The following is a 25,245-nucleotide window of genomic DNA, read 5'->3' on the forward strand; positions in this document are numbered from 1 at the left end:
CTGAAGTGGTTAAAGTAAGAGTACCCCTTTAATTCCTATATCTCTTTTATAAAGGAAGTGATTGATAGTCACTGATATAGTATACAGTTATATATGTGACCATACAGTGTCCCAGCTGTATACCAGCACTGACCACAGCACACAACACTCTGCAGCCAGTCACTTGTTGCTGCGCTCTCACACCCATAGGGGGAGTGCTCGGAGGAGTCAATCACCGGCCAGAACTACATCTCCCATGATGCTTCACTGTGACAAAGAGTCACCTGCGGAAGTCAGCGTGATCTGTGCTGAGTGCAGGAGGAAGCAGCTGCAGGGACCTGGCATGTAATAACGCCCTGACTGCATCTACAATCTACAGCCTGAGCCATTCCAGGTACGGGGAGAGGGGGCACTGAGGGGGCAGAGGGTGGCAGGGGGCTAGTGGGGCAGACTGGGCAGGTAATGGGCAGTGAGGGCAGATCTTATCATCAGGGGAAGAGTCTGCTGCTGACTGCAGCCTCATGTGATGTCTTCACAGGAGGGAATTTCGAAATGAAAGGAAATTGCATTTTTGGTGTAGTCACAGCCTGGGACAATGGTGGTGGGGGCATAGTCCCAGCATGGTATGGTGGTGGGGGCATAGTCCCAGCATGGTATGGTGGTGGGGGCATAGTCCCAGCATGGTATGGTGGTGGGGGCATAGTCCCAGCATGGTATGGTGGTGGGGGCATAGTCCCAGCATGGTATGGTGGTGGGGGCATAGTCCCAGCATGGTATGGTGGTGGGGGCATAGTTGCAGCCTAGTATGGTGGTGGGGGCATAGTCCCAGCCTAGTATGGTGGTGGGGGCATAGTCGCAGCATGGTATAGTGGTGGGGGCATAGTCCCAGCCTGGTATGGTGGTGGGGGCATAGTCCCAGCATGGTATGGTGGTGGGGGCATAGTTGCAGCCTAGTATGGTGGTGGGGGCACAGTCGCAGCCTGGTATGGTGGTGAGGGCATAGTCCCAGCATGGTATGGTGGTGGGGGCATAGTCCCAGCCTGGTATGGTGGTGGGGGCATAGTCCCAGCATGGTATGGTGGTGGGTGCATAGTCACAGCCTGGTATGGTGGTGGGGGCATAGTCCCAGCATGGTATGGTGGTGGGGGCATAGTCCCAGCATGGTATGGTGGTGGGGGCATAGTCCCAGCATGGTATGGTGGTGGGGGCATAGTCCCAGCATGGTATGGTGGTGGGGGCATAGTCCCAGCATGGTATGGTGGTGGGGGCATAGTCCCAGCATGGTATGGTGGTGGTGAGGGCACAGTCGCAGCCTGGTATGGTGGTGGGTGCATAGTCGCAGCCCGGTACGGTGGTGGGTGCATAGTCCCAGCCTGATAGGGTGGTCGGTGCACGTTCACAGCCAGTTGTGGTGGGTGCACAGTAACAGCCTGGTAGGGTGCTGGGTGCATGGTCACAGCCCAGAACAGTGGTGGGTGCACGGTCACAGCCTGGTAGGGTGATGGGCAAACAGTTGCAGCCCTTGTATTATCTGTTGTTACATATCTTCTCTTTTTATCTTGTTTTTATCTGATATACATAGCAATTTTACATCTGTCTCATCTGCGACACATTATAGCATGTTTTATTATGGGCAGAGTTGCCCGTAGTAACAACCCAGATCCCGGTGCTCATGTAACCAATGACAGTGGATTCAGGGTTTTATACTGATTGCTGGATTTTGAGTTGAGAGGGAATTTTTGCCCTTGATATCGGCCCATGGGGTTTTCTGTCTTCCTCTGGATCAACACTGTAGGGTTATAGGTTGGACTTGATAGACCTGAGTCTTCGTCCAACCTCATCTACTATGCTACTATGTAAAGCTGTGATTAGTTGCTATGAATTGTATGAGATACACCAGTGAGCGTCCTGCCATTCCAGCGCCACTACTACACTGGTCACATGCCCAACTACCAGACTTGACTTGAGGATGGTCGGACATGTGTGCACGAATGCTATGTGGCCATTTAGCTACAGCAGTCTGGATTATTCAATGACCAGTACTCACAGGTTCACTTTCTCACCTACCTTCAAAATTGGACCTACTGACATCAAATAATCCCAAAAAGTCACAAAATCCAATTTTGCAACTTTCTGTCTCAGAATGGAACATAGAGGGTAACTTGTGGGCCCGTGGACTCCTGATAACTGGCAACCTCATATAACGTAAGGGAAAGACCATCAGATAGTTTAGGGTCACCTGAATTGGGGCCACCGTTGCCGATATATTGTAATTTTTGCAAATGAACTCATGGAAGCAACATCTAAAGAAGTGTAAGCGCAATCCACTCTAAGCATCACCATATTGAAGTCCAAATTCATAAAGTTGATGTATTATTGTGTATATAATGGCTGAGAGGTATTCTGAGTACAATGTGTAGATAAAACACAGGTTGGACAAGTCTAATTAGCATAACCTAATTGGTGGCAGAGCTGTAAAATAGTTCCTGCCCCTGGCTATTGGGTAAGGAGCAGTAGAAGCTGCATCCCTTTAAGGCTGGGGGGGGGGGGGATGAGATCTCCAAACAAAGAGGAATGTAAAATGGTTGCAGGTAAGGCCCCACATGGCCGGAATCCAAAATGGAGGATGTACAGGCTGACCTCCTCCACATAAGTGTAACTCCAGACCCCATCCCCCCCCCCCTCCAGAACAGACAGTAGGAACACATGTTTTTTGGGTTGTCAGACCTGGTAACTCTATTGTGACCTGTAAAATCCGAGTGGAGGTAAATACGATACTGGAAGCATAGGACTGAGGCGTGTGGTTTTTGGCCTATATCCAGTGTTTGGCTACCAGAGAAGGAAAGATTGTGCAACTGCTGTCAGGGGAGACGGTAAAGTCCTGTGGAAATAAAAGCTCTGGGATAAGAACCTGCAGGCTCCACTAGGGTGGGACACAAAATACTGGGACTTGTTGACTGTCTACTATTTATGGATATGTTGTCCATTGATCTGATCCGTGGGGGTCCAGCACTCAAAACCCGCACAAATTAGCTGTTCTGGAAGCTGCTGCAGTGGATGGGGACGTGTGTGCAGTCTGCTCATATTCAAGTTGCAGTTCCTCAGTACCACCACTATGTAGTAGATGGGGCTGCTGCTCTGTTCTGGTACCCTGAGGCTTCAAGAACAGCTGATCTGTGCAGGGTCTGGGTGTCAGATCTCCAAATTAGATACTGATGCTCTAACCCAGGGGTAGGGAACCTTTGGCTCTCCAGCTGCTGTGAAACTACAACTCCCATCATGCTCCATTCACTTCCATGGGAGTTCCCAGAACAGCAGAGCCAGTATGCATGCTGGGAGTTGTAGTTTTGCAACAGCTGGAGAGCCGTACGTTCCCTACCCCTGCTCTAACCAGTCAATAGATCATCAGTATGGTATCCTCAAAATCCGTTTAGGGAGGCAAACCTCCTTAGCAGCTCTTTGTTGCACCCATAGACCGAGCATTATGGGGATACTCGGCCACAGGTTACCTGTGTAAGTGTTAGGAGTCTTTAAAGGATTTCTTCAGGGAAACTTTTTTTTTATCTACCCTATTAGGGGATTCTGAGTTAGTAGGGGAGGGGGGGTCCAGATCTCCATCTTTTGGTTAGGGTGGGGGTTGATTTCAAGGTCTGTTTTTTTTTCACTCTGGAGGACCCCACTGTTCCTGCATTACACAGACAATAGGACAGTAGGCTAATAGAGTGACTTGTGTGGCCACTGTGTAATACTTCATTAGCCCTGTGGTGGCGCAGCAGAAAAATGGAACCTTTACTGCCTAGTTTCTTCGCAGGGAACCGCTTTTAGGGGACATTTTGTGATCTGTTTATGGTCAAGGGACCCGTCTAACAATCCTATAAATAATAATTCATGTAAAGGTTGGGACCAGGTAAAACCAGCGGCTTTGCAGGGGGCCCGAGCTGATCTGAAAGAGATGGCTATGTTATGGGTAAAAAAAAAATTAAAAAAATAAAAAATTGGATGATCCTGTGAAGGCCGAACCTTAGAAATTGTCATCTAGATGCTTAAAACTCTGGTTCGGTGGAGGAAAGTTCCACCATCCGCAGTTCCTATTCATATGAATGTGAAACCTTGCAATGCTGTGTTGTAGTAACTTACTGAAAGCTTTCATAGAGACCGTACAGACAAGTATACTGTGAATTACGTTGGGGCTTTGATCCACTTTGTCCTTCAGAACTTGGGTTAGACGTATAGTTGTGATACTGCGTCCATCTGACCACAGATATCATGGTGGCGATGCCCAGTGACCATCACAGTCTAATAAAATGTATTTAGGTTGAGGGTTGGGTATTGTCCAGGGCTACATCCTTGCTATCAATATGGTGCAGAAGAAACTGGGATGACTCTGACCAATGGACCTTTCCTTTCATGGTCTGGTTTGGTTACTTTTGTATCTACAAGGCGTTCTTCTTGTTGTTGTTATACCATATGGTTATACACGGTTATCAATGTGCAAAGTCCAACAAGCTCCATGCCCGGGGCTGTATAAGCGAATACTTGGACAGTTTCCCATCAGGTATTTCTCTTCAGTCTCCAGGATCTTCTCTCGCTCCTCTTATAGATATTTTCCCTTCAAGGCTCTTGTTTGTTTTCCAACCTCATCATCTTTACACACTTGTCAGCAAGAATCCTATATGATTTCTAGCCATCACTGTGTAAGTGCTGGGGGTGCGGGGTATACACCGAGGAGTATAGGGGGGGGATGTAGCTTTGTTATTTTTATTGCAGTCATGGAGGACTTTATTACAGAGTGATTTGGGACTCTAAACCCCTGGTTCATAAGAACTTCTGGGTGGCTTATTGTCCTAAATCCAAATCCTATAACTCTATATATCACACAGCTCCGCTTCTCTCCCTATATTATATACATATATATATATATATATATATAATTTTATTTTTTTTTTAATTGATGACATTCCCTTATGGACAAGGCGCGGTCGCTATGAATTATATGGTGTGCAGTATAAAGCGTGAAGAGGTCACTGTTCTTGCACAAGTGCCACAGGCCTTTCAACCCGCTGGTCATTGAGGGTCCTAGGCCAACTGGGATACATAGGGTGAGTTCACGGCTGTATAATCTCCTGTGAGCTACAATATCAGTATAGTGGATTTAACTTTAACAAATCCCATCCACACTGCAGAATAAAACCTGCTTTGTGCTGCGGGTTTTGAGCTTGAGTGTCATTCATTGCTGTGGGTTCGGTGCAGTTCTTAACCTTTGCAGTGCAAAAAGTGGAACGCTTGGCCAGCCGCCTGGAGCTCGCTCTTTACAGCTGTTGCAAAAACCCGCTGTTTTTCACCGCTGCTAGGTATGGTATCCCGCCGCACACCCAGCCGGGGTCTCCTTAGCCTTATAATGTATTCCTCAGGTTACCAGAATAAGGCTTGTCTTGTAGTACACACCCTTGTAACCTGTCAGTAATACTAGGCTCATCCCTGGTCTATCAGCGTCTCTTACTTTCCTTACCCAGTTTATGACACTGTAAATAAGAAGCACAAATGACCTCATGCCTACTTATAAGTATATTGGACTATCTTAGCAGACCCACCTGCCGTAATATTCTGTTTTCCCTGTAAAGGAGGAAATAAAGTGCAATTTACTAAATCAAAATGTCAACAAGGAAAGCGGGCACCCGCCTAGTCTGATAAATGGACAGCAATAAATGGAGTTGTGCAGTCAGATGGATTATAACACTTTACTAACCACGGACAATGCATTTGTCCATTCACATACTGTACTTACCTCTAGGGAAAGGGATATGGCCTTGATATTACTTTCCTAGAGAACCCAGTTATAGCGCTTTCAGGATGGGGTTAAAGGGGTTCTCCAATGTTAGAAGATATTAAGATATACTGTATATTTCACGCCAGCTCGCCAGGTCTCGTAGCCTTAGTCACACTAGCATTTGACGGACCTAGACAGCCATTGGTGGCTCCTTGTACTGCCCAATATCCCCTGTGGTGGCGCTGCAGGGGAATGATGAAGACCGGCGTTCTGCATGCCAGTCTTCATTCAGGCATGGTTAGCGCCATTTCATTATCGTGTCCTCTGGCCTTTTAATATTTGAGGCGCACTGTTGTGTTCCAGAGTGGAAGTCAGGACTTGGCGTAGATTTTTTTTTATACTAGTTTTCTGGCATGAGTTATAGGAAATTTTGGGTCCCCTGCCAGGCCTGCCTTGCTCTTTTCCCCTTTCCACCCACTTTTGTAAAAAGTGGCAAGTGGGGCGCAGAAAGTAGAACGTGGCGCATTGCCAAAACTGTGCTACAAGTATTCCTATCTGTACCATTCTAGGATTTTATACAAGGCCATTCAGAGATACCGAACCCTCCGAGTCGGCGACGGTCGTGACCCCATGGGCACCTTCATCGTTTGTTTTATTTCTTTACTTTTCTCCATTTGGAAATTACTCAAAGTTGTGACATTGACGCGCACGGAGCGACAACGGCAGGCGACCTATGGAACGGCCCATTAAAACGGATGATACTCAAAAACGTAGAAACTGAATGGATGCAAAACGGCGGGCAAAAACCAAAGCTTCTCATGGACATAAGATCCATTAAAAATGGCGCGTGTGTGAGTGAGGCCTAACGCTATTCTATAACATCACTATGCACAGGATTGAAGGAACGTTTATGTGTTTCCGCTCGCGTAGCTGCAGGATTGGAGATCAGGGCTGCTGATATATGCAGAGATGTCTAGCGCTGTAATTATTCTCGTTAGCAGATTGTAGATTTATAACAATAGTCGTCTAACGGGCCGTGAAGAATTACAGGCAAAACAGTAATTTAGCAGGGAGTGAAGTCGCTGCGCTTTACACTGGGGATCCCCTGGGTTACAGCAGATATTACACACAGCGCTGCGCATGGAGATTAGTCTCTGACCATCGGCCTTACAAGCGGCGCTCCCTCACGTCGGTCTGTGAATATTTATTACTTCCCCACAGGAAACTATATATATATATATATATATATATATATATATATATATATATATTAGGACTAAATATATATATATATATATATATATATATATATATATATATATATATATTAGTCCTATTTAATTTTTTCCAGTCAGACAGGTAATGTGAAGCTCCTAAGCCTTGATGTTACATCTGAAGGGGCTTTAGGGACCAGGACTTGCCTGTGTGCGACTTCTAACACACACATATATACATACACAGACACACACACATATATATACACATACACAGACATGTATCCTCCTATCCTACTAATATTATAAATGTGAAAGTTTGTGTGTTTGGATGTTTGTTCCTTCAATCATGCAAAAACGGCTGAAGGGATTTGCATGAAAGTTGACACATACATATATAGGAACCCCAATTAAAACATAGGCTACTTTTTATCCTGGTAAATGACGCCACTACACGACTGCAGTGAAGAAATTTAGGTTCACACAACACTAAAGGACCTGTGTTGACATCATCACAGGTCCTTGAGTCATTCTAGGATAGACAGTCCCAGAAAAAAACATATAGTGATTCAGCATCCAGTCTAGTGTAGACTTAAAAAATTTTCATACTTTAATAAAGCCATTTAAAATTCCACAATCACCAGAAACCAGTAAAAAATAGCAAAAAGACACAGCACTTACATATATAGACGATACTTGGGTTACATGGAACAATGGATACACGAAAAAAACTTTAGCCGCCTACGCGTTTCAGGGTCAGAGCCCCTTCCTCATGGCGAAGTAAAGACTGAATGAGAAAACTGTGGCTTTATACCCTCTTCTAGGTTAGATGTTAATTAATCCGTATCTACTCCAGCTGTAATGTGGTCTAGCCACAGTTTTCATTCAACAAAATAACATACCCACAAAACATATATACACTTCACAATACAACATCAATACAATTATGTATTACACATAAAAACCATATAAAATATCTTGAATTTGACCGTGTTCCATTTGAATACGAATATTTTGAATACACTCCTGCTTTATATATCGAAATTACCATAAGAACTGTTATTATGGACTTCCCCCGTTAAATAGGATTGCGGGAATATGTAAAATAAGAAATATCTACCTACAAAAACTACACCTTCCATTATTACACTACAATATTTACTTACTGTGGTGGAATCTCTGTTGGGAGTAACGCTTTCACTTTGGGCTAAACAATCACTATGTATTACCACGTCGTTTATTATGTTGCTATAGTAGCACGTTTTGCGTCTATCACGTGGTATCCTACCCCCTGGTTTGTACGTAACTATGGTCGTTATGGGAACATGTGAAACATGAGTCATGTGATATCTCATATCCTGATGCCAATCACCGACTCTGATGTCTCCGCGAGACCTGCAGGACAGCTTATTATTGTATGCCAAAAGTAAAAATGGGTGCCACCGTAATATGTGTGTTGACAAGGGTTAGTCTGATTCCTTTTTTTTTTTTTTTTTTTTTTTTTTTTTTATATCTAACTGTTTTTCCATCTAGAAGCAAGTACTGACTCTGTTGTTGGAAATGTACATTTTATTGTTTGTAATTTTATTCTATTTTGTTTTTATGTTACAAAATATTACCATGTATTACTTTTATTAATAGAAAAATGACAGGTCAGTTTTATAATTCAGACCAGCTGGAAATCTTGTTCCTAATTCAAGAATCCAGAAGAATTCTCTTTTTAATAATTTTCTCTTCCAGTCCCCTCCTCTCAGTGGTTTTTCTACGCGTTCTATCGCCCAAAATTGGAACGTTTGCAGGGATCCCTGATGCTGCTGGTGAAAGTGTTTGGATGCACCTGAAATACTACCTGTAGTTATTTTGGTTGCATCTGCTATGTGCTCAGCTATTCTAACCTTTAGCATACGAGTGGTGCATCCAACATAATACATGTCACATGCATTACACCAAATAACATATACTACATGGTCCGACTTGCAATTCAAAAAACTTCGTATTGTGTAATTTTTTTGAGAAACCTTATTGACAAAAGAACTACCTTTTTTGGCATATTTACATGACTAACATCGTGGTGCTCCGCATTTGTGGAAGCCCCGATAAGTCAGCCATGTATCCTTATTGTCTGTTGTTATTTTTGGAAGATTACTTGGGGAGAGCATGTCTGATAAAGACCTTCCCTTCCTAGAAACAAATTTGCACCCTTCATTTAAAATTTCTGTAAGAATGGTATCCTGATAGAGTATGGGTAAGTACTTTCGTACTATGCTCGTTATTTCTTTATAGTTGTTACTATAGTTTGTACAGAAATACATTCCTTTATGTTGCTCTTTGGTTCTGTTTTTCTTTTTGTCATTGTCCCTAAGTAGTAAAGATCTTTCCTTCTTTACCATTTGATTTTTTGCCCTGCTTAGGGACCATGTTGGGTATCCCCGTTTTTTCAGTCTATCAATTGTGTTGTTCATTTCTTCCTCACATTTTACATCATTTGAGCATGACCGTCTAACTCTAATCATTTCTCCTTTTGGAATTGCCTTTTTCGTATGGGAGGGATGGTTACTAGTGGCATGCAGGACCGTGTTGCCATCATTTGGTTTTCTATACAGGCTACTCTCTACCCTGTTACTTCCACCATCCCCCTTTAGGCTAATATCCAAATAATTTACCATCCTTTCATGTATACTGTATGTGAATTTCAAATTCAGATGATTGTCATTTATATACTGCATGAATGCTGGTACGGCCGTCACATCTCCCGACCAAACTAGGAGAAGATCATCTATATAACGGCCGTACCAGCATATGTTAGATGAAAACATGTTTGCCTCCGTGTATATAAACAACTCCTCCCACCATGACATATAAATGTTTGCCAATGATGGGGAAAAGCGGGCCCCCATCGGGGCTCCGCAAGTTTGTAGAAAAAATTGGTCATCAAAACAGAAATAATTATGTGTTAATAAGTATTGCGTTACCGTGATAATGTACTCACATAGTTCCTCCGAATACTCCGAATATTTGTATAGGTGGTGGGATAAAGCAGAGATAGCCAGCCCATGTGGTATACAAGAATATAAACTACATACGTCACATGTTAACCATACATAATTCTTCTGCCACTGAAAACTTTCAAATTGTTTAAGCACACTTTTGGAATCCCTTAGGAAACCCGGTACTCTTGATGCTAATGGTTGGAGTAATTCATCCAACCATGAGCAAATGTTCTCGTTCAGGGATTTAACCCCAGATATTATAGGGCGAAGGGGCGATGGTGAGACCCCTTTGTGAACTTTCGGTACCCCGTAAAACACTGGTACTATCGGATTATCTGGTATTAGGAATTTACTTTGTTTTTCCCGTATTACACCTATGTTAACTCCCTCCTCTACTAGATCTGTCAATTTTTGTTTAAAAATGTTAGTGGGGTCTACCTCTAATTTCTTGTATGTTGTGGTATCCTGTAAGATTTTTAATATTTCAACCACATAATCCTCCCTATTTAGAACCACCACCCTACCACCTTTATCCGCCATTCGAATTATAACAGCTTTATTACTGGCTAGTTGTTTTAAAGCCACTCGTTCCCTAGATGTTAAATTATCTTTGAAATGGGCCTGTGTTTGTTGGTTAGACAAAAGTTTGAGATCCCTTTCTACTAAATACTGGAAAGAATGCAGACTAGATACTCGGGATTTTATTGGGTAAAAATAGGGATTTTTGCTTGCTATTTCCGTGGTATGTACCCGACGTGTGCACTCTTTATTTTCTAATTCTTGTAAATTTATCACACTCAGTTGTTCATTAAACATCAATTCTGCATATTCATTTTCGTTTTCAGGTATACTGTATGCATCACTTTTGTTGTTATCTGTTCTTTCACTATTGTCAAAAAAATGACGTTTGACTGTTAATGACCGTACGAATTTATTAACATCCAGTAGGGTGTCTGTTAAGTTGAAATTCTGGGCTGGTACGAAGTTAAGTCCTTTGTTCAGAAGGGATATCATATCTTTAGTCAAAGGAAAAGACGAGAGGTTGAGTACAGCTGTATTACTAAGTTCTGTATCTCCATTAGGAGCCGATAGTGCTTGCTGTACTTCTTTATGAATTACTGATATTCTCTCGTCCTGCGAGTAAAATATCTTGTTTTTTTTGTTGTATTTTTTATGCTTTCTTCCCCCTCTATGTTTCCTTTTCTCATTGTGTGATGTTTCTCGTTTTTTGGATATTGGGAAGTTTTGTCTTCCACAAAATCTGATTCCGAGGAACTAAATGATACCCTTCTTGAGGTAGAGGAAGCATTCGAGGAATTTCCCGACCGATTGAATCTTTGTCGTTTTTTCAGAATAGACCTGGGGATAGATTCCGTTATGTATGAAGAGTTTCTCCATTGGTAAACCTGGTTGGATTCATAGTCCGTTTTATCTCGATTGAATTTCTTTTGTTTGGTATTTGTTATGTTTTCTTCCAACTGTTGTATCTTGGTTTGTAATTTGGCAAAACTTTCCGTATACGTTGTTGTATGTTCATATTTCACCAGGTCCATTTTGATTTGTTTTAGTTCCTCTTTATAGTTGTCCAGTTTTACTTCCTCTTCTTTTACTATAAGTGACATAAGGTCCAGGGAACATTTAGATAGAATTTGTTCCCATTTAGTTCAGAAATCCTCATTGAAAACAGTGGTGGGGAACTTCTTGATACGAAGTCCTCTGGGGATCATCAATTTATCTATATATTTTTTTTAGAGTATTGAAGTCCCACCATGTTCTAACTTCCGCTGCCCAAGTGTTGTTTAATTTGCGTAGTAATTCTTTACACTCTCCGCTGTCACTATTCATAGTCTTTGTATGATTAAACATATCATCGAGTTTTTTTGTTCTCAAATCTTCCGTAGTATGGGAATCCATTTTTGTGTTAGTTTGGAATCAAAAAATTCTTTGTTGCAGTACAGTCGTATTATCGTAACCCAAGCGTATATGGGGGATCACAAAAAAATATGTATATATGTTCACCCCTCAGTGGGACTGTCTAACAATACCTGTACCGGCATGGTTTAGTTTTTCGTGCATCAGTGCTAGTATATTACACAATGGGATCACACAAAACACCAAGGCTGTGATATACAATTTTTACAGTGTTCATTCTAGGATAGAATCATTCTAGGCAGTGGGCGGAGCTATATAGGATGAAGCTGGACAGTGTGAAAGCTGATGAAAATGGAGTCTCATGGAAGATCAGGAGACTAAAGAACACGCAGGATGTGTGTGGGCAAGAGGAGTATATCGGGTGTAGAGTTTGTGAGTACGATGGGAAATGTATTGTTGTGCCTCATATGCAGAGATGTACATACAACTGAGTATGCTGCACATAAGCTGCGATGTAGTAGAGACGCGGGAGCAGGCGGATCATCCACAACAGCAATTGGCTAAATATAAGTGGCTCAGCGCCAACACCAACCCGCAGACGCGGGCACAATCTCCAGTTACAATGGGGTAGATTTCTAAAGTCTGGTGTTTTTATCTTCCATTTGACGTCTTCATATCCCCTTCAGAAACAAAGCATGGGTCATATACCTGGAGAGGTTTCTGGCATGATATATCTAGCGACATCTTTCCTGCAGTATGCCCTTGTCATGCCCATTATTTAGAAAGTGTCAATTTATGCAAAAAAATTGAAAGGCTAAGGTTTGTCCTGTGTTATCAGAGGATTGTATGTATACACAACTCACTATTGTTCTGTTATCTGCCATTATCAGAGGCTTGTATACATATGCACTGCTCATTCACTATAGTCCTTCTATTATCAGGCATTAGTGAGGATTGTATGTATACACAACTAGCTCACTATTGTTCTCAGTTATCAACAATTATCAGAGGGTTGTATTCAGAAGATACAAATATATATATACTGGATGATAGTGACCAGAGAGGCGACACCAGAGTGGCTATAGAGTATTAAAAGACCAAGGGTGATGTTTATTCCAGGATTGTAGGTTCCCAATATAAAGTGTGTCTCCACCATTCAGTACATAGGGTTGTGCCCGTTTCTTTCTGCCTGTGTATTTACACTGTCACCACCACAGGTACCAGCCGCTACGGCCAGGAAAGTTTTCCATTGCATAGTACAAAGTAGCATGACCGGGCCTTGCAATATCCTGCCGAAGAGAAACCACAATGCAGATGATTACAGTGTTCAGTGTATGCGCTGTTTAACCCCGTAGTGTCCAGACTGTGAAATGCCCGCTATTGCAGAACTACAATTCCCAGCATGCCCTGACAGCCACAGACTGCAAATTTACTGGGGGCAAAACCTGGAACCCACAAGTTTTAGTCCACCAATGTAGGGGATAGGTTTCGTACCCTCAGGTGAATTCCACACCTGGCTACCAGAAATAGGTTTTATGAGCCACACTGGACATCATAGGTCCTGTAATGGTGGGTGCCCAGGGTATGACTCTCTGGTTGGCAAGTTTGACCTTGTCCTGTATCACCCACCATCATCATCCTTGTCAGAAAGTTGCACAGACTCCGTACGGCCTAAACCGTCAGTGGTGACCTGTAATGGATGGATTAGATGTAATGTATTGGAGGAGATATCTGACCTTGTCTCTTTCTATGAGGTTTCCTCCAGTCAATGTCAAATTTTTATTACTTGGAAACGACTTACGAGATAGAAGGTGGCAGCAAGGAACAGTACAAGACACAGACTAGAAGGATCCAGGCTGACGGTTTCCTTCATCCCCCAGATAATTGACACTTGACATTAGAGATCCGAATCTCCGTAATGACTTGCATAGCGCAGAGCTCGCAGCTTCTGCAGACTGATCTCTAACATGTCCGCTCTGTTCTCAGCAGGGGAGAGATGGCCATCCTGTTCGCTGTTGTTGCAAGGGGAACCACCATATTGGCAAAACATGCCTGGTGCGGAGGAAATTTCCTGGAGGTGACGGAGCAGATCCTGGCCAAGATCCCATCAGAAAACAACAAGCTGACCTATTCTCATGGCAGGTGAGATATTGGAGGGGTGGGCTCATCGTATGTGGTCAGTGCGTGTTACTTCTATATCGTTATTCCTTGGATATCTATTCCACTGAGAACAGTCGCCACAAAACTAATGGGAGCCATTCCATCCAGTGGTGACTTTGTCTGTAGTTCTACTTTCTAATGTCGAAGAAGGTGCAGAGACCCCCACCCGTTTTTAGAACAATGGGTCTCAGTGCTCTAGATAACGACCAATGTCACGTTGTGCCATATATTTATGATAAGATTGCACATTTGTTTTAAAGGGAACCTGTCAATTGGTAAATTCCATGTAATGTGCAGGCGGTATGTTATGGAACAGCAAGAGCTTTGTTTGATAAACTTCAGTAAAACCTGTCATTTATCCATATTGAGAAGTCCAGGGGGCGGAGCTATCAGTGATAGACAGCTATCTCTGTATGGACAGTCATTGGGGAGGTGGTCAGTCACTGATGGCTCCACCTCCTGGACTCCTCAACATAGAAAGCGCAGAGATGTCAATGGATATGGGATGTGTTTAATTTTGGTCATTGCTCTGTGATGCTGCTTAAAAAATGAAAACATTTAATCCATATGCAAATGAGCAATTGCGTTCGCCCAGGGTGTGGTTATACATCAGTATACATCTGAGGTCACCATCCAGTGCCCCTACCTAAGGAATTATTCACATATACGTTCTTAGTGCACTTGCGATGTCTATAATTATCATGGGGTACTTGCTTTATTTTGGTCCAATTTGGACATTTTGACACCCATTACATTCTATGGGCCGGTGAAGAACACAGACACCACATAGATACTGATATACTATTGGAAAAGAGACAAAAAAAATAGGTCATCTGTTTTTTACTGAAGTGAAAAACTGATCATTTACGGACAGTACGGGATCCAAAAATGAGCAGGATCACGGCTGTCCATGATTATGGGTCAGAGTACTGCTAAAAACGGAGATGTGAATGAGGCCTTGCATAAAGACAATCCTCATGTGCTCCAACGTGCTTCGAGCGTAACAAAAAAATTGTTTGCACACAGATAAGGGCGGGATCACACCTGCGCCCGGTCTCCGCCTCGTGGGTTTCCGTCTTCTGCCCGAGAAACTGGACGGGAGACGGAAACCCGGCAGTCAGTGTCCGCCCGGGCACAAAGTCCTGAATGTTCGACTTTGTGTCCGGTTAAAAAAAAAAAAAAAACGGTTTCGCCGCGGAGAGACGCTCAAAGGCGGACGTTTTGCAAACCCATTCAAGACGCTGGTGTCAACCTGCCCTTAAAGGTTGGTTTTGTCAGCAGGATTGCACAGAAGGTATGCCCAATATGCCATTATCCCTACCACAACATATTAGCGGGTCAACAGAGATTTAGAAGGGGGTTAGACTGACTACCTTAATGTTCGTGTAGCACCTTGCGGATTTGTAATGTAGTTTGTCTTATGTCTGTGAAGGAGTCGGTTGTTTCTGTAGCTCCTTTTTTGTATTATAGTGGAGTGAGTACATGACACCAATGCCGCAGTGATGTATAGAAGAGTTACTTAACCTTGTCTTATGTTTCTGTTCTTTCTACAGTTATCTCTTCCATTACATCTGTCAGGATAGAATTATCTACCTTTGCATCACAGATGACGTGAGTATGGACAATAGGTATATTAGGTATAGGTATATTACATATAGGTATATTAGGTATATTACATATTAGGTATATTAGGTTTAGAGTCACAGAGACCATTACCCTGGCATTGTCTATATACCTATAGAACAGGCCGTGTATCCAGGATCATGGCTATAAAGGGGCAGAGGTAGCAGTGGTGCTCGGCCCCTGGTCCCTGAGTGGCCCCTAAGGTCCCTCTGCCACATAACACGACCAGTATTATAGCCCTAGTCTGTATTATTCACTGGGACACATGAGTTCTATGTTACGCTTCTCTAGGTCATCAATTAGAATGTAAAAATATGGCTTTGTGAATAACTCATATAAGCCCCAAATTTGGAACCTTTCACATGGAGATATGTCAAATACAATATGTGATGTTCAGTCACTTCCATACACCCGAACAGTCAAGAAATCTTACGTGTTACTTGTTCCCAGTATTCCCAAGCCAATAAGTGACTAGTCATTTGAGAAGTTACAGGACCACTATAATCTGCCTCCTGTCCACAAGACATGTCCTGTCCACAAATTGTTTTGGGACACATTAATGAGACCCCTATAGATCAGGAAAATGGGGGTCTTGTGCACCCTGTGTGAATAGAGCGGCAGGTTTCATGTGGGCACTACCATGCAGTTCTATGGGACTGTACTGGACGTGACTTCTCTGTGGCAGACCCATAGAGATGAACGATGTCTCAGTATGTGAATGTGACCCGTGGCATTCATATGGGGTACACAAGAGCACCGTTCCTGTGCTTTGTGGGGTCCCAGCAGGCAGACCCCATTAGACTGTAATCCGGAATACCTTGTACTACCTGAATAACCCTTTAGTGATTCTCATTGTCTTACATCTGATGGCCCGGTCCTCCCATACCTGCTATAGTAAGCTATGAAGAACGCACTGATCATCTGTTATTTGCAGGACTTTGAGCGTTCCCGGGCCTTTAATTTCCTGAATGAAGTAAAGAAGAGATTTCAGACCACTTATGGATCCAGGGCACAGACCGCACTCCCCTACGCCATGAACAGCGAATTTTCTAGCGTCCTCGCAGCGCAATTGGTTAGTAGATCTATTGTATGTAGAACGGTTGCTCTGTATAAGCAGAACTTGTACTAGAGGAGTCAATGAACAGAATACATCATCAGCTTAGAAGGAGGCCGGTGCTGAAGCCGAGTTTCTTAATCTTTGTATCTGAGCCCAGATACGAGGGAGGAGCCGCCATCGGTCATGTGAGGCAGCAGTGATCGCAATCTCTGTAAGCCGTTCACATGAGCACATGTGACCCCCACATTGAATACACCGTGGCCATCATGTGACTCCCCACATGCAACTACATCGGACCCTTCATCTAATATGTAATGGAACTGTCTAAATACCAAATCTAAAGTAGTGTTATCATTGGAAATGTTAGATGGTAAAAACGTACTGCCACCAGATAACACCGATATAACCCCTATACCATTTCGTCGGACTGCAGCTAGCTCCTCAAGGCGATTGCGACGTCCTGCAATCCGTAACTACATTTAGGAATTGTCAGTAAGTAATACCTATCACTGAATCACCTATGCACTCCCCTGTGTTACAGCTGCGTGCAGCTACTGCGTCGTTCGGCGGAAAAGAAGACCATCGGCTGCGCGTTACTGGGACTGCTGGAGTCCCTGAGGTTAGACCCCACACACACACACACACACACACACACACACACACCCACCCGTCACAAAGTGACAGCTTGTTCTAGAGATACACCATCACTTTAAAGGGAATATCCCTTTAAATGTTTCGTCTCCTCACTGACGAGCCTTTCCTATTGGACAGGTCTAGTATTCCCTACGGTATTTCCCTGCCCAGATGTTACATGGTAAATAGTACAGGGGAATATAAGGAACGTTGTAATATATCTGGTTCACTTATCACTCCGTTCTACTCTCTTTTCCTTCACTTCAATTCTTATTTCTAATCCCACCTGTATCCATATCCAGCCTCACACACAGAAGTCTATAGAGAGGGAGGAGTCAACTTAATTTGTTTCATGCTTTAGGGTGGCGGAGCATTACCTTGCAAGCTATAGTATTGTCTATGGAGCTCCTCAATGTAGCAGTTATACGTGTGTCTTTTCCAGCAGCCTCCTTTCCCTCTCCATAGACTTCTATATAACTCGGTCTAAGTGGAAAATGAAACGGATTTCTTTAATAAGTTATATTGCAGTGCGTCTTATACTCACATGTAATATCCATTCATTGTATCATTTGATGAATACTTTACATATACCATGATTTGGGGTTCGCTTTACGAGCTTTATGTAATCATCGAAGTATCAGAGATGCCGGATTAAAGGAATTCTACAAAATAGAAGAGCGAGCGAGATTGAATATTGGACTAATGGTAGGGCGGAGGGATACACTGTAAGCTGGATATACCCCAGTGGTGCGTGAATGTGGTTATATTGGATATTTTTCGACTTAATGTCTTCTCTATCATTTCTCTTTAGAAACATCATTCAGAAAACAAGAGTGTGGACCGTATAGTGGAGACACAAGCCCAAGTGGATGAGCTGAAAGGCATTATGGTCCGGAATATAGGTACAGTCACATTTCGTTAGAAAGCTAGAGATTGTAACCAATAGAGATGAGCGAGTACTATTCGAAACTCCCGTTTCGAACAGCATGCATCCATAGGAATGAATAGACGCGGCCGGTACGCAGGGGGTTAAGCGGCCGGCCGCCGGCAAAGTCAGCGTGCCGGCCGCTTCCATTCATTCCTATGGGTGCGTGCTATTGGAAACGGCCGTTTCGAATAGCACTCGCTCATCTCTAGTAACCAACTATACATCTAATTAACCATACAATATTAATTATTGTACCGTTATTATAGTAATTTTATTTTGAGGCTGGAATAAATGAGGTTGTTTAAAGGGGCTAGTTTTTGCCTATTTCTTACCCAGGTTTCTCCATCTCCACCAATTCTAGTTTTCTACATCTGTTAATAGGAGCTGCACCTCTGATTCCAGCACAGTTGGATTTTTCTCTCTAAGCCCCACGGTTCCTGAGTAATAAGTGCAGGTAGCTTTGGTGAACAATGTGTTCTGTAAGCTTTGTAATGTCAGGTGGGCGGTGTCAGGCAGGGGGCGTGACTCAGCTCATATCCACGCCTCTTGTCTGCTCCTGCCTGACCCCGCCCTCTTGACAGTACAGACTATATAACATATCAGGTACCAAAACTAACAGCAATGATTGCTCAGGAACAGGGAGGGCTAGAGGAAAAAATCCAACTGTGGCAGAATCATTGGAACAGCAGCTATTTGCTGGACTTTTTGGGGGTGGCGAAGTGTTGCACGTTGGGTTGGTTTTAACGCCAGGTCACATGATTGAAGCCAGCACCTGGCACCCACCGCTCCATGTTTAATGGTACCACACACATTTGGGGGCTGGTTTTTACTGTTAAGATGATGGAGTCTGAAGTCCTTTGAAACCAATAGATGACAATAGTACCCTGGCAGATCGAAGGGCAGCATAATATAAAAATGGACCCGGTGCACTATCACCGTAAATAGCACAAAAACTATTATGCCATTTGGCTTACAGCAGCTATCGGAGACCACAGTGGACTCTCATGAGTGTGCTATATTCATGAGGAGAGCGCCCCCTCTCTGCGTATACCCCATCATGTCCCTGTCAGCCAGGATTGATGGGCTGCACTCTCATACCGCCCAGGTCTAGTCTCTCTAATGGAGAGCTGCTGTGAGCCGCCAATGGCAGAACATCTGATACGTATACACCCTTTCCTTGCCAGGACTCATTACCTTTCTCTTTTCACAGATCTCGTAGCCCAAAGAGGAGAACGATTAGAATTATTAATAGATAAGACGGAGAACCTTGTGGACTCAGTAAGTATATGCAGGAATCCCAGAATGTCCCTCACTCTGCCCCCTCCTGGCAGACACATGACTTTCACTTCTACCATGCCAAGGCGCAGTCATGTGAGTGCTGCACTCTGTACACATACAGTCACAGACATGGCGGATAAAGAAGACGTGGAGCCCTCACTAATACAGTTCTTTATATACTCCATAGCTGATAATGGATTTACTTCATCATTCTGCAATTGAACATGCAGTCTGCACATAATTGTCAGGGCATGCTGGGAGTTGTAGTTCCACAGCGGTGTAAATTTGCTGGAGTTCAATGTAAATGCATAGACTGATGTTACATTACTCACTGATATCCCTAACATACTACACTACGTTCACATTAGCGTCGCCTAACCGTTCAGGATCAGAATAAAGTATAAGCGGGCCGCAACAAAAGTGGCTGATGGACCCCGTTGGGTATAATGCGGTCTGTTGGGTGTCCGTCGTTTTAGAATTGGAACTGGTGGAGAAGATTTCAACTCGAGCCTGACAAAGCTGGGTGACATCTATATGATAGCCGTAATGTCAGACACTTGAGACTGCGAACAAAGAAGGAAGATCTGTCACTAATATACTGAAAGCCGTACGTCATGTGATTCTCGCCATGCCCCTGATCATTTGTATTAAGAAAATCCGTCCACCCATTCAAAACATATGACCCCTGTTTAAAGAGGAGCTTTCATGGATTTGGGCACAGGCAGTTCTATATACTGCTGGAAAGCTGACAGTGCGCTGAATCGGGCTTTCCCGACCTGTGCCCCGGGTAAAGAGCTTTCGGTCCCGGTACCGTAGCGCTTTACAGTCAGAAGGAGCGTTCCTGACAGTCAGGAACGTCCTTCTCCATGTTCCTTCCCGCTCACACTGTACAGCGCGATAGGCGCTACTGTGGGGAAGGACGTTTCTGACTGACTGTTAGGAACGCCCTTCTGACTGTAAAGAGATACGATACCGGGACCGAAAGCTCTTTACCCGGGGCACAGATCGGGAAAGCCGACATTACGCTGAATTCAGCACACTGTCGGCTGTCCAGCAGTATATAGAACTGCCTGTGCCCCAAACCATGAAAGGTTCTCTTTAATGGTATTAATTCTTATTCACCAAGTGGACGGTGACCCTTATTTTCTCCAAAAAAAATACAAAAGGTTCCTGGCCACTTGGAGAATAAAATAAATTTGCATATAACCTTCCAGGGGCCATATTACACATCTTGTAATGTAACTTCTAAGTGTATACACAATGCCTTATTGTAATATATGGCCAGAGTCCTTCAAGACTGCCATCTAGTGGCTTCATTCATCATCACAGCTGATTGTAATCTCTGGATTATGGCAGCCAGGACCCAGTGTCCTCTAACCTGTTATTTTGTCTGTCATTTAACCCTTGTGTTGTCTTTCCAGTCTGTCACCTTTAAGACCACAAGCAGAAATCTCGCCAGGGCTATGTGCATGAAGAATCTGAAGCTGACCATCATTATTGTTATTGTAACAATAGTAAGTACTTTACATACTGTCATACCATCTAGTGCACGTTATCTAATCTCAGAAACCCCTAGATAGTCGCTTAACTAGCTGTTCCATAATATAGTGTTGTTTTCTAAGGCCCGGTTCACATCTGTGATCAGGCCATTCCATTCCCCTATCTGCAGGCAGCACTGTTCTCTCTGCATTTTTCGTGCAGAAACCACACGGACCCCATTACAGTCTATGGAGTCTGTCGTAACTGCTTTTTAATGCAGATAGGTTTCCGTTTTGGGGGGGTCCCCAAGCGGACTTCCCGAACGCAGATGTGAATTGGGCCTTACAGTAGTGTCTGTATACTTAGATGGATGTGCCTGAGCCATACTTGGCAGCTCTTCAGTAACATATAGATTTCCCATATATGCCCTCACATGTTAATATAAAAGGGTGTAGTTTGTATAGGACAGCCTCTATAACCCCTTTATGACCCCCGAGTATAATAGTGCTTGTGGGGCCTGCGGCGTGCAAGCTAGATGCAGCCATCTAAAGAGCCATATCTGGTTCCCGACCTCTGTTCTAGATCATCTACAGCTATACGCCCTTTATTCCTCTACAAGCAACTTTTGTCACATGCGGATCTCCAAATCCCTTGTACAAAGTGAGTTATGTCTGACTATGGCCACCCCTGGGCGGTGCCTACTGTTTGCCTCTTATAGCCTTAGCGCCCCCTTGTGGCTGCCAGAATGTTAATGACTAACCCTACTGCTGTGTTAAGGAAAGCAATAGTCCAACAAATGGAACGCCTATAGCGATATATTATAAAATACATCGAACAGAACGTTCCAATAAATGTCATTTCTCTTGCAGGTCGTCATCTACATCATCGTGTCGGCAGCCTGCGGAGGGCTGACATGGCCCAGCTGCGTGAGTAAGTAACCCCCTCTCCTCTGATGCATGAAGACCACCAACAGGAAGCAGAACGTAACGTACTACCTGTTCACACGCATAGCGTCCCGTAGAAAAGAGACTTGATGGAAAAGCCTTTTCCCCCTGGACACTGAGGTGTCAGAAGTTCTCCCTCCATCCTTACTGGACAATGTATCTCTATGCCTTATACATCCCCCGCCCCAGGAGCCCGTCGCTCTGTCTAACTACTGGAGATGAAGGACGGTGACGGGAGAGACCATGTCTTCATTGTCACCCATTTCTTTTCTTCCTTAAATAATAAGATCTGTATATTGGACTGGTGGTTCATGTTTTAACCTCCGGTGAGTGTTTCATTTTAACCTCCATCTGCCCGGCCGCCCCCGCACCGCTTGCTCTGCCACGCCGATGCCATCCACACACCCGTCTTAATGTGACAAACCTGCAGTCTGCTTTTATGGATGTCTCTAACACAGATTTAACGCTCCATCGCCAAGGTGATGTTTTCTGTTTGCTCGGGTTTATGGGTTACGCCACCTCGAGAGTGACTAGTAATAACATGAAGACCCCTTTCCCTCCTTCCGAAAATGACTTGTAATATGTAATACTTATTCTGTTCAGCTGCTGTATACTTGTAGCTTCTGGTAAAGCTGGGTGATAACCAGTTTGCTGCTGTAGGGTTCCCTGAATTCCTTCTGAATTGTAAGGATATGTTCACACTGCCGTTATTAATGTCCGTCGCTGGCATTTGTCATAGGATGACAGCAACGAACATTAACTAACGCAGAGTGATGGATACACCATCCATTCCATCTGTGTCGGCTCCCGTTGACTCTAATGTGAACAACACAATGGACACTTTCTTCCAACAGAGGGGGCTCCATCTACATCTGTTATTTAATGCCCGTTGCTCTTATGCTGTAATGGAAGAAGGCACAGGACATTAAATAACGGTAGTGTGAATCTACCCTAAAGGCCACGTTCACACAGTCAGGATTTAAAGGGGTTGCTTATTCATAACAAGTAGAGATGGGCGAACACTGTTCGGAACAGCCGTTCCGAACAGCACGCTCCCATAGAAATGGATGGAAGCGGCCGGCCACCGGCAAAGTCTGCGTGCCAGGTGCTTCCATTCATTTCTATGGGAGCGTGCTGTTCGGATCGGCTGATCCAAACAGTGTTCGCTCATCTCTAATAAGTTGTCCCCTATAGGTTAGGGGAGTAACTTGGTGGGAGGGGGGGGATCTGTAATACAGTAACCGTAGGCTGCTGTGTGCCACCCAATTGTCTAAAAGGAAACCTGTTGCCCATACCAACCAATCACAACACACCTTTCTTTAAGAGGTCGGAAAGACAATAAAAGCTGCGCCGTGATTGGTTGCCATAGAGCGTTTACATGTCTGATTGATCTGTTTCGGGCAACGTCGCAACCAATATGGCTGCCAAAAGAAACACCGCCCTGGTTTACCAGACTTTTGCCAGTGATCCGTCCTCGTTGTCCAAGTCACTGCATTCCCAGGGTTTTTTTTTTTTCCTGCTTGCTATTCAGGTTTCTAATAAAGTTGGAAGATGTTGACGTTAGTTGTCACCCAGCTTTCCCCAGGAAGAGATATAACTAAAACAACAGCAGTAATGTCACACAGAAGTATAACAGCCGCCTTGGCTCTGTATGTCCTGGCGCTCAGTGTGCACAGGGCACTAACATACACTAAGTTTCTCTAAATCTTATTATTTTGGTGAAAATTTTGGGTTTTTAATTGTACCTATAGTTAATGTGTTCCATTATTATCCTGTTTTATCTAAAGAGTAGAGATGAGCGAGTACTGTTTGGATCAGCCGATCTGAGCAGCACGCTCCATAGAAATGAATGGATGCACCTGCTACTTCCGCTTTGACGGCAGCCGGCCGCTTAACCCCCCGCGTGCCGGCTACGTCCATTCATTTCTATGCGAGCGTGCTGTTTGGATTGGCTGATCCCAACAGTACTCGCTCATCTCTACTAAGGAGTAATGAAGTAATCTGGTGTGTAATATATGGCAGGTCTGCACGCTGGCTCCGGCTTCCATCTTGTTTTATCACTTTGTCAGGCTTTGTTACGGATCGATCCTGTGGCCCAGGGGAAGACATTTTTTGTTGCACCTTCACTTTTTTTTTTTAGACTAAATACTACTTCCGCTTAGGTCGCATAATATTTTAATTGAGCAGAGCAGCCTGTACTGAGCTGCAGTACCCGATACGGCCACACCATTAGGTACGGTGCCTTGTCTGGATAAACAGTCAACTATGGCCCCTTTGTTCTGTTTATGGACAGCGGGTCCTGGGATAGGCCGTCAGTTACAGTCCCAGTAAACCCATTTTAACATGGAGGAAGGTTTCAAGTCGTCGTCTTCTGCCAAGTGGTTTTAAGTTCTGTTCAGTTGTTTCATCGTTCTATCCGATGATGGGAAAGCTGGGTGGAAAACTATGTCCTCCGCTGAACGGAAAATGCGCTTAGGCAGAAATCTGGGAACGTGGAATGTGTTATTAAATGGGTAGATCTGCCTTGCAGGAGTTTGGGAAAGCTAGGTGATGACCTCCTGTAAGAGCTATAATGGTAGACCTCGTAGTGGTCAACGAGGCAACGGCCTGTGTGACGGAAGAGAACAAATAAAGATAGTTTTTGGTTTGTTTGTTTTTGAGCCAGGGGCCATCTTGTGTGCTGCTAGGAGAGCGGAGCCGATTGTCCAGGCCGCTGGGAATTCATTTGCGTTGTTTTACAATGTTCTCTATCGGAACAGCTGATGGTTTGTGTTAATACCGGGATGTTTGCTTTATGTCTGTCTGTCTTCTGTTTTGTAATTATTGTACATCTTAGATTGCTGAAAATAAAGAAATTAAAAAAAAACCTGCAGCACTTTCACCGCCGGGACGTAACATCACTCATCCCGAGATACTGAAGGAAGTTATACTCAGACTTATAACTTGTACTGACCAGTAGTAAGACTGTCTTGGCTGCCCATACCTTGTACTAAGTCTGTCTTGGCTGCCCGTAGCTTGTACTGGCCAGTAGTAAGTCTGTCTTGGTTACTCCTAGCAGGCTATCAGAGCTCACCTTTAATTTCTTAAAGGAGTCTTCAGTTAATTTCAGGTAACCCAAAGCTGCAGAAACAGGGAAATGGGAAAATCATCTATTCAGTAATTTGAGGGTATGTTCGCACTCCATTACCATTACAACATTCACATAGGGGTTGTGTGGTGACATAAAACTGTATGGTGTATGATATAAACCTGTATAGTAGAGGGTCCTCTGGTTGCCCAATTATTAACTTTGCAGACAGTGCATTTTTCTTTCTTTTGGAG

The 25,245-nt window shown here is 43.8% G+C and overlaps 1 protein-coding gene across 2 annotated transcripts; it reads left to right on the forward strand.

Annotated features, from left to right (window-relative positions):
- Window positions 1-268: 268 nt before the first annotated feature.
- On the forward strand, window positions 269-24,771 carry VAMP7 (vesicle associated membrane protein 7). 2 transcript variants are annotated; one of them, XM_075258851.1, is made up of 8 exons: window positions 269-373; window positions 13,809-13,964; window positions 15,536-15,593; window positions 16,540-16,677; window positions 18,107-18,197; window positions 19,434-19,501; window positions 20,923-21,015; window positions 21,850-24,771. In XM_075258851.1, the coding sequence occupies exons 2-8, from the start codon at window positions 13,819-13,821 to the stop codon at window positions 21,916-21,918; spliced, it is 663 nt and encodes a 220-aa protein (XP_075114952.1). In that variant the 5' UTR covers window positions 269-373; window positions 13,809-13,818; the 3' UTR covers window positions 21,919-24,771. The 2 variants fall into 2 exon arrangements, with proteins under 2 accessions (XP_075114952.1, XP_075114953.1); XM_075258852.1 differs by having other exon boundaries at window positions 272-373; window positions 13,812-13,964.
- The last annotated feature ends 474 nt before the right edge of the window (window positions 24,772-25,245 follow it).

Source organism: Leptodactylus fuscus, chromosome 11, assembly GCF_031893055.1.
Source record: "Leptodactylus fuscus isolate aLepFus1 chromosome 11, aLepFus1.hap2, whole genome shotgun sequence".
NCBI classification, from domain to species: Eukaryota; Metazoa; Chordata; class Amphibia; order Anura; family Leptodactylidae; genus Leptodactylus; species Leptodactylus fuscus.

Excerpts from the sequence above, each read along its gene's own strand:
- VAMP7 (XM_075258851.1), top strand. The coding sequence starts at position 13,819 with ATGGCCATCCTGTTCGCTGTTGTTGCAAGGGGAACCACCATATTGGCA. Across the intron at positions 15,594-16,539 it reads ACCTTTGCATCACAGATGAC|GACTTTGAGCGTTCCCGGGC; the intron begins GTGAGTATGGAC and ends TGTTATTTGCAG. Across the intron at positions 16,678-18,106 it reads GCGTCCTCGCAGCGCAATTG|AAACATCATTCAGAAAACAA; the intron begins GTTAGTAGATCT and ends ATTTCTCTTTAG.